The sequence below is a fragment of the Homalodisca vitripennis genome, unplaced genomic scaffold, assembly GCF_021130785.1.
Source record: "Homalodisca vitripennis isolate AUS2020 unplaced genomic scaffold, UT_GWSS_2.1 ScUCBcl_7349;HRSCAF=15001, whole genome shotgun sequence".
Classification (NCBI taxonomy): Eukaryota; Metazoa; Arthropoda; class Insecta; order Hemiptera; family Cicadellidae; genus Homalodisca; species Homalodisca vitripennis.
In genome coordinates this window covers 24,805-35,274 of record NW_025783462.1, presented here as the reverse complement: position 1 = coordinate 35,274, position 10,470 = coordinate 24,805, and the positions used below count along the sequence as shown (strand labels likewise).

Sequence of the window (10,470 nt, the reverse complement as noted above, 5' to 3'; positions counted from 1 at the left end):
TTGAGAGTTCTGAGAACTCGCGTGAAAATTTGTTTGGATAACATTTGTAATTTAGGAGTTAATTTATCTTGAAAAGTTTGTATTTAAATTCTGTTTGTGGATCTTTTTAGACACTGTATTATCTTTTACAATAATTCCAGATAATGAAGATAATCAACCTTTTTAAATTAAAGTACTATGTTCAGAATAAATGGTATTTTGTTTCATATAAATGTTACTTTACATACTTGTATACTATTTGTTGTAGAAATTTTAAATTGAAGGAATCTTTTGTCTACCTAAGTACAGCCATATTGTAAAAAATACCTTAATAAGGACAGTTAGTTTATGGATTGGCAATAACTGCCTGAGCAACCAATGTGCGTTTTAATAATCAGCTGTTTTAAACTAAAAGTAAACTAAACAATTTAAAAACCCTTCGCAGCACGCCACTAATAAAATCCATTAACTTTCCTGTAACACCAAGACAAGTAAACAAGTTTTGTTTCTTTAAGTTCATAGCTAAATATACTACAACTAAATTGTAAAAGGTAAAAGCAAATAAAGTATAAAACAGGGCGTTTTACTCAAAATTAGTGTATTTATTGATAAAAAATAACTATTAAAAAACCTAGTTTATTTCAAATAAATTTTTAATTTTATTGTTATATAAGTTATGACACATAATAGACATACTATGAAACAAGATATAAATATTTCAAACTAATTTCAACACTACCACACGATGAAGAATAATAACGAGATACGTAGTAGACGTGCAATCATGACAACCGAGAAAGCAGTAATAAACGCCACGGATATGTTTGGTTATGGCTCTGTAGGAGACGTAGAACTGACGAGCAGGGTGGTCGGACTTAGACAAAGGGCTCTCCAGTCCTCCTGCCGCAGAGTGAAGGTCGTTTATAAATACTTGGCAACCGCTATAAGCATGGGGTGCACCGGGCATTTCAAAGACCTTTTGTGAACTAAAAAACTCTCCAAGAGACATAATCTATAATATTGGATATAACCTGTATTTGGCGTTTTGGTCCAAAGTCTACGATTCTAATTTCTTCGTTTACAGCGTGGGAAGTGTTAAAAGTACAACACACCACATGTTGTATAACAGGCTCCACTGAGGTTTGTTTGCAAAATTTCAAATCTGTAGTTCATTAATTCTTTAGATGTCCCTATGGACAGACAGACAGACATACTGAAGAGAAATGTTTACAAGTCTCGGCAGACAAAAAGAGAAATTGTGTCAGCACTCTGAGTAATAGGCTTCAATAACTCTCAGTTACAATGTACCATCATATAGGACTCAATCTTGTCTATGTAGAAATTAAGTTTCATGTGAAATTAAGTGTTTACCAGATTAAATGTTTCTCGATATATCTTACCACAAGATTTATTCGCATTTTTGTTCGATAAGTTAAGTTTCATAGCAGTGTTCAAATAATTAAAGTTTCGGTGAACTAGGGATATACCTACAAACGCAAGAGTGTGCTGAAATCGAATCTTGTCATCAATTTATAACACTGACTTTTCACCTTAATTTTTGTTCTCTTATGTCTATAAATAAGAACATCAGATGTTGAAACCTCATATGATTGTAAGTATACTCAGATTGTTTATAATTTTATTTATTCTTGTTATTTCCTCATTTTCATCGTTGTTAACCCATAAGACCAATGTAAAAATATTCACTAACGTCAGCCAATTCCATGGAGTGACTTGCACTATCATCAAACTCAGTGTTGCTTGATAAATGAAGCTTCATGAAAAATTTGAAGTCAATAGGTAGGTTCGTTTTCGAAATATCTAGCCTCTCAAAGTGATAGGGTTCAATAATGCTCAGCCAACAAATATATACTCTAATAAGATTAACATTGGAATTTTGGAAGTTTGTGGGGCAAAGTTTTATAGTCGGATATATTTATAAACCACAAGAGACAAATCTAGAGTGTAAGAGATTTTGATTGATATCAAATATGAGCATAAGAGCCTCAAACAGGTCATTTCTAAATTCTAGCAACTTACCTAATAAACTTCTCATCTTGTTCTCTCTTGCATTTTCAGTATTTTCTCTCTTGCCTCCTTCGTATCGTACTGACTAAGCATAGAATCATAATCTATGCTACGCTGTCTTCTATTCAAATCCTTCAAGTCCTCTAGAGACTCCAGCAGTTCCCAGCTCTTGTTTCGATTGCTGTGTTCTGTTCTCCAGAAGCTTTAAGACAAAAAGAAGATATTTAGTTCTGACAAAAAATTTAACAAAATTTCTCCACAAGACAAATCACCACAACCTGTTAATTGGAGGCTTACATGTATGCACAATTCCTTTAATATGTTTTTAAACCGTGAAACATGGTCATTCAGGTCTTTAATGGCAGAGGTTTTAGTAATGTCACAAACTAAAATTCCACTTAATGGCTACTTTTTGGTGATTATATAAACATAATTGTTTATATTACAGGGTTCCCACTCAATCTAAATACTCAAATTCACGGCTAATTCACGGTTTTCACGGTTAAAAAAATTAAAATTTCAAGGTCGGAAAGTTTTCATAAACAACGTTACCGGTACAAACAAAATCGTGTTGGAGAGGGGCGAAGTTGAGACGTAAACACTACAGACGCGGCAGAGCGGTAAAATACAATATAAAACTTCTTCCCATTTGAGTAACGATGTCATTGGTCGTGCAGGAATTGACGGAAACGTCTAAAAGAACAAAATAACAATAGGCTTCGGTTACGACGCAAGCAATGAGCGGCGAGCGCCCGATTTTATGTGCGATTTGCTACATAATGAATATAACAAGGCATATTATTTTTACAAAACATCATCATAACAGTCATCAAAGCAATGACAAAGACAAATTTCAATATAATTAGCATGCACATAGCTCATAATTTTCTTTAACTTACAAGTTTGTTGAAATCTGAAGAGAACTTTGTTGACACAGGTTAGACAAGATGCAGGGTGACAGGATTCGTACGTTGGCTAAGGCTAACTCGTTTGAGTCCATGAAGTACACTTGCGTGATTATTAAATTATTTTCTTGTTTAACACATTATTTATTATTATTTCGATCGATTTCTTCCACAGGAAAATTTTCACATAATCACAGGTTCACATTTTAATTAGTACATAAGAAAAGGCAATTTTATATTGAAATTAAAATAACATATAAACGTTAAATGTATAAAAATTATATACAACTTGTTATAAGAAAAGTTATTTGGTACCAGTTTATACAAAAAAAATTATATTTGTACACATAAATAAATTGATAAAAATGTCTAGAATAAAAGTGAATTACGATTTGCACTTTTTGCTAAGTTCCTGTATCTTATCGTCTAACTCAGCTGCCCTTTTCCTGGCGTCGGACAAAACCTGGAATTTTTGTGCTTCAAATTCTTTTTTTTCTATTGCAGCTTGCTTCCTCTCTTTCTCAGAATTAATTTTTGTCTTTCATTTCTTCTCGTTGTTTTGCCAAGTGCTCCGAGTAGTGGGCGTGGGAATTTTTGGCAGCATGAACTAATTCATTAGTGATTTCCATTGCCTCCAATCCTCCTGCTGCTGATACGCCGTCACAAACTTTTCTCAACGCGACTAAACTCTCCTCCTTCAAGTTTTCAACTATACACTGTTTGTTGACAGAGAAGCCTCTTTCAACAGAAGAATTTCCGTGAGAAAGTGTCAGAATGAGTTGAATGAAAAGCTTTAAATCTTTATATCAATTCTCACAATAAGAATAAGATTGGAGTGCCGAGCTGGGGAAACAAATCTTTCATGTTGAGACATGAAACCAGCTGTTGTCCGAGGATGGGGGAGTGGAGTACACGATATACCCCTCCCCTTCCACTCTCATTGACAGTAGACAACAAAGGTTATTTTTACCATAACATCGCTGCACCACATTACAATAAATGAACCTTGTACGATATATTTTTCATCTGCATGAAATGATTAATAGCGTTAACGTAGTCGTATGGAACCCGACAAAATTATACTTGGACGACTTCCTCGATTTGTAGTTTTGTAGTAATAAAGCTTAACACTACAAAGTTACTTGACGTTTGTTGTTTCCTGGTTAGAAAAAATGCAATGGTTTTTTTTTTTCTAACGTTTTTATAACATGACGTTTCATTTGTAATATTTTACTAATACATTATACAATTTAAACACACATTCACCATAAAAGATTTAAACCGTGTACACTCGTAATATCCATGCAGCTTAGGAATCATAAAAAATATTATTGATAAGGAAAACGCATATCACTACCGTTTAATATCTAAAGATATGAAAAATAAAATTGTTTTCTCAAAACGACCTTACTGGTAATTAAAACAGTTATATAGGCCTATAAAGTTATGGTCTCACTCACTGCGTTAATTGATATGTGTCGTGTAGGTTCTGCTCCGTCACATTATTATACTATTTATTTACACAAGACCCTAAATTAATTCAATTTATTGTCCACCATAAGTTAAAATTTTTTATAATTATTATATTGTGTTAACAGTCATTACACACAAACGATATAGATATCGTACTGAATAGCATTTTTCTCATTAATATTTAAATAAAATAAGGGATTTAATAGAATGAAATTAAGTTAAAATGTAATTTAAATTCCTTACATTAGATTAAGGATTTGTATACTTTTTTTATTTTATGAAAACAATAATAGACTATATCTGATACAATAAAACTCCAATACGAAAAGTGTTTACATTAAACGACAATCTATCAAGTAATTAAATTGTGTTATTAATCTCGCGTTCAATCAGAGAATGCCTTGTTTACAAGCCGCGTAGCGTAGCCAAGGCCCAGAACCTGGCGACAGACAAAGACAGGCCTCACGTGATTTGAGCCGGAAGCGTCATTTCCCACCGCGGCCCTTCCTTTCCTCATTTGTTTATAAACCATATTATCAGTAAAATCGCTCAGATAGCAGCACCTGTCAAACTTCGTGGTCTATCCCCTACATTGCGTGCTACTTTTTACTTTGCAATAGCGAAGGTCAACTTTCCCATATGATCGTCTGAAGACGACCCGTGTTGATTTTATTTATTCAAAAGTTGTAGAGATTTTCCACGGTATGTAAACAAAATTCACGGCTTATTTTAAACGTTTTTTTTCACGGTGAACGAAATTCACGGCTTATTCCCCCGTTTCAATCACGGTTTTCACGGTCGGGTGGGGACCCTGTATTATGAATAAAATATGAATGATTTTTATCAGAACCTATTACATTGGTAAGCATATTGACGCTCATTCCATTTATCTTTTTTTTTTCTTATTTTGATGCCTTGAGTCGGGTTTTGGTCACCCAAAATAGAACAATTGTATACAAAAGCAAAATATTACCACGAAAAAATGGTGCTTTTATGTTGCATAAAAAGGATATACATGCTTCTTGAGAAAGTATGAAAACAATTGCTTACAAACAATTGAAAATTCAAAAAAAGTAGTAGTTTAAACAAAATCAAGATAATACTTTACCTGTAAATGCATGAAACTCAAATATACAATGAAAGGTTTGAAAAGGATACAGGATTTTAGATATTTGTCATCGTTATAGGTTATAAAAGGTATAACATAACGTTTTGAGAATTGAAATCTACCCTCTTGCAACCCTGTGCAGTGACAATACCTGGACTGGACTACAAGCAGCTTTTGGGCATGTTTGAACCCTTTTCTTTCCCTTCTTTATTTCTTTCTGTTCCTTTATTTTGTATATATTAATACCTCCCCCACCTGAAGAAGAGGATAGATTTCAATCCTCAAAAACGATGTTTATAACCTAAAAAGATGATGGCAAATGTGTCCGAAGTCTGCTATCCTTTCAAATAATATACAGTTATGCAAATGTAACAAAATTTCCAATGGTTTTTTGCCAATGTTTATTCCAAGGGTAAAGAATAAACTTTTTTAAAAACAGACTAAACATATCATTTATATATTTTTCTTTACCTTCATTGGGTTGTTAGCTTCTTCTTCTTCTTTCCGCTCATCTTCTTCTCTTTGAGAGCTTGTTCTTCGGCTAGTTTAAGAGCCATGAAGTTACGTGTAGCGCCAGCTTCTATTTCATAGTCTGTGTTTTTTGGATCAGTTTTAAAAGATATTTCCTGGAGACATCGTGTGCACTGAAAAATATTACAATGTTTTTGAAGATACAGAACCAATCAATTTACGATGATTCGAAAAATCAAAACAATGACACATGCTTTTTCAAACAAGGTGAAAGTAATGCACTTCTTTCCCAATATTCATTTCTTTAACAATATGGATCTAAAGGGCCAATTAGATAGGAATTGTTTTCTAAACCATAAAAAGTACATGAGCAAGTCAAATCAGCTCAGGTAATAATTTACACCAGGCATACATTTGTTGTCACTTTAAAAAAAGCATGTATCTAATGACATTTATACAGCTTATTTATAAACATGAATCCATTCAAAACTTAATTTAAAAAAAATTAATGTATCTGAATGAATATCAAAGTTTTAAGGCCATTGTACAAATACATAATAATAAAACACAAACGTAACTGAATTGTGTGTGTTGTTGTGATGGGAAGATACACAACAATAAAATATTTATACACAATAGGCTGTTGTTCGCACACATTTGGTCTGTTTGTTATGGTACTGAATCATTATACCATAAATATAAATTCATTAATCACTAAAATATACTGTAAAATACCTCACTGTGTTACTTAAAATGTGTACAAACTAAAATAACTCAATATTGATGACTTTACCAATAAATAATTATGTTTTATAATTTACCAATCTGGTCGTCAACCAGTTCTTATTTCATGAGTTATGGTGTTTTTGTAAATTCAAACCATTAACAAATATAAATCCATGTTTGTAATTATAACAGCCACAAAACTTTAATTATACACAGATATATGGTAAAGGTACCATATATCTGTTAATAAATAGCTACACTAAATCCATTTATAGACTAAATACAATAGTTACTTTGATATAGAATCTGTAGATCCGGATCCCAAAGTAGTCCTCCCCTTCAACATCCTCTTTGCGGGCATTGAACTTTTTCCCTTTGTAGATATACTCTCCGCAGGTCTTGCATCTACAACATCCGGAGCATTTAGATAAAATACAGATAGACACTGTATAAACACCACTCACAGAGTTTAAGACAACAGTGTTAGAATATCCAGTAGACATACCAAATACAAAAAATATTACCATCCAGACAATATTATTTGTCACACCATACTGTCTTGTGTTGTGTTGTTTCATATTAAGAGATGAATATAATACACAAATTACACAAAAATGTAACTCTTTACTAGATGATACTTCACTAAAAATGTGATGATAACTATTGTAGAACCAACCAATTAGATAATAATCAGCTGATGTTGAATGAATACCAGACTGATTGACAGCACGTCAAGACTGCACTGATAATACGTTCATGTGTTCTCTTTAACCCTTGACCAAATTACACACCTTTATATATTTTGTATATCAGTATTAAGTAAGTCTAAATTACAACAATTTTTTGTGTGTGAAAACATTTGAGTTATCAACACCCTTGCTTTGGAACCATAACTGTATACTGGAGTATAAGATATTTAGAACAGATTAACCACTATTCTATATTTCTATTGAGTCTATACAATTATTATTATTTTTTATAACAATAATTCTTACCTCATGTTAAAAGGTGCCATCAAACGAACAGTGTACTGTCTGTTTTTAGGCAATTTCATCCGAGGTATTTTGGAAGGATCAAAAATCCGGGGGATAGTATTTCTGGAAAAGACAAAATTGTTTTTATTCCAAAAATTGAACTGTCAAGACATTTGATCACATGTAGAATTTTAATATACAAATGTCATATACCACTGTAGTGTGTAATAGAGTATACTACTAATTTTTCATTCTTTGTTTGAAATTTGTTTTTGACAATGGAAGGATTGTGTAGGAAACAGGATTTTTCCGGACATTTGCCATCTTTCAGTGATACAAATAATCAGTAACAGTACATTTCAGTCGTAGGTGGTTGATCGACAAATGCAGACCTGTTATGATCTGTATTCTATAGTTTAGTTTTAATAATTAGTGTTGTGTTTAGTTTTTTATAAGTGCGTGTTTTAGAGTTAATGAAGTTAACCCCCAACATGGTGGTTGTGATTCCTGACTTACGCGTGTCAAAACGCTCTGGTATGATTTGTTTATTTTAACCTGGTTTGTAATTATTATGTTTTAGGTGAGTTATTTACCCGATGAAGATATCAGATTGCAGATCTCAAAACGTAGTGTTACTGATTTTTTGTATCACTGAACGATGGCAAATATCCGGAAAAATCCTGTTTCCTTCATAATTTTCCATATCCAAATATTAAAATTAATTACAAACATGTTTTTAACCAACACAAATGTTGGTACCAAAAAGGTTTTAAATTACCGTTAAATGCAGTTGTTAGACCTATTTTTCCAGCACAAATTCTTGATTGAATGTTAATAACTTTGTTATCCCCTCATCTTATACCTACTCCTCCCTGATTTGTTTTCTCCCACCCAGAAACCCCAATACCTCCTGAGGCCCTAGATCAAAGGATTAATTGAAATATAAGTTTTAACCTAAAAGAGTAGACTCTAATAAGTAGCCTATACTCGTTATTCGATTGTTTTATAAAATGTTTTCAATTGTTTTTATAAAATAAAACTGGCTGCTTCCTGCGGCTGATCTTCGCATGCTTTTCATACGCTTTGCCCCGTGTATGAGCACGGTATTTATTTACAATACCGTGACCATGAAAAATGGACCTTTTTTCATGGGTTGGGCATTTATAGCCAAGTATTATTATCACAGGTGCATATAAACTGGGGGGAAAGTATATCATTGTATTATATTGATGCCTTTCGGCCATTATTGCATTAAGAATGGAAAATAACCGACAAAATTTTGTCGAACAACACTTGGAGGGTTAAGGATCAGGGGCATCACGTGATCTGGGATTCGACTTTTGCAAGCTCGAGTTAATTTTTTTTCTAAAAGAGCAAGCAGTGCGCAGCACTGCGCAGCGGGCAGGCATCGTTGACAGGATTAACGTCATCATTTCAGTAAAATTGCCAGAGGTACTGTCAAAAACAGAGTTTTCAGAGGATTTCAAAAAATCGTAACTCCTTTGATTTTCGTTGCCGACGAATTTTTTCTTCACTATTGTTTTCAGGAAAAATTGTAGTTTTCAGGAAAAAAAAATTAACATACCTTTCCATGGTCACGATTTTGTAAATTGATACCATGAGCACTTCTGATTCAAATGAATTATATTTCCAACGCGATGTAGTTTGCCTTTTTGTCACGATGAAGAAACTCTGTCAAAAGTGTATTCTTATAGCCATTATATGCGTACATGTACTTTATTATAATGTGGTCTAACAAACAAGCTTTAAGTTCAACCAGGAATTTATTTTAAAGACAAATATACATCATAACTTAGCGCCTTCAAATATGGTTTGGCTATTTAATAGACATAACTGTCTCGTAACTGCAGTTTATAATGTGTATGCTCTTTGAAAACTTTTATCTTTTGCAGCGACCCCTGGTAGCGAGTTACATCAATGGTCATAGCATATAAACCTTCTTCGTGGAAAAAATACATACATACAATTTTTTTATAACGATTGGTCAAATAGTTTTCTGAGTGTATCCACGTCATACATACAAACATCCTTTTTTATATATAAAATGAATAATCCAATACTGCAATTTATTTTACTTCAAATATGACTTCGACTTATTATTAATTATAATATATAATGAAAACAAAACAAAAAAACAAGCAGTAACTAATTTTTTTTAGAGTTCCAAAAATGGTGATAAATATGAGATTTAAAGTTCTTAACGAGCGGTTATAGAGCTTGAGGAGTAGACTACCAGCAGACTGTGTAAGAGACCATTGATGTAATTTTTTTACCACAGAGAAGTACACTGTCTGGGGGAAATCCGTTCCTCCTTTTCAAAAAAGCAGTTGCTCACTGCTATCAAGGCAAGATAAATATTTGAAGGTATCTCTTATATATAACTTTAGGTTAAAGTTGGTTTTTGTTATTTTTAATTGCTATAGTTGAATAACTTTTGTTATCATAATGTGTATTCTTGTTGTTAATGTAAATGTACTATAATATAAAATAACGAACTCATAATATACCGAATCGTTCGATAATAACAATCGAATAAACGAGTGTTGCCGCTAATTAGCCTCCCACATTAAATTAAAACACATTAATAATATTTGTGTAATATGAAGTTTGCAACCACCAAAAAGTCTTTAAGCAAATGTAAGAAATTGTTAAGTTACAAAAATAACTTTAGTCAACGTGGATATAACAAATATATTACTAAACTGGAAATTTGATTAGGTTGTAACAAAAAAAGGTAATTGAATACACATAACTATTCATTGTTTGTGTAGACTTTAATAAGTGA

The 10,470-nt window shown here is 32.5% G+C and overlaps 1 protein-coding gene across 1 annotated transcript; it reads right to left on the bottom strand.

The window, feature by feature from the left end:
• Positions 1 to 2,031: 2,031 nt before the first annotated feature.
• Positions 2,032 to 9,610, bottom strand: LOC124374117 (splicing factor YJU2-like). Its single transcript, XM_046832412.1, is given in 8 exon segments — positions 2,032 to 2,169; positions 2,171 to 2,209; positions 5,965 to 6,006; positions 6,009 to 6,137; positions 6,984 to 7,095; positions 7,686 to 7,768; positions 7,770 to 7,787; positions 9,599 to 9,610. Coding segments are annotated over 8 exon segments (573 nt in total).
• Between the last annotated feature and the right edge of the window lie 860 nt (positions 9,611 to 10,470).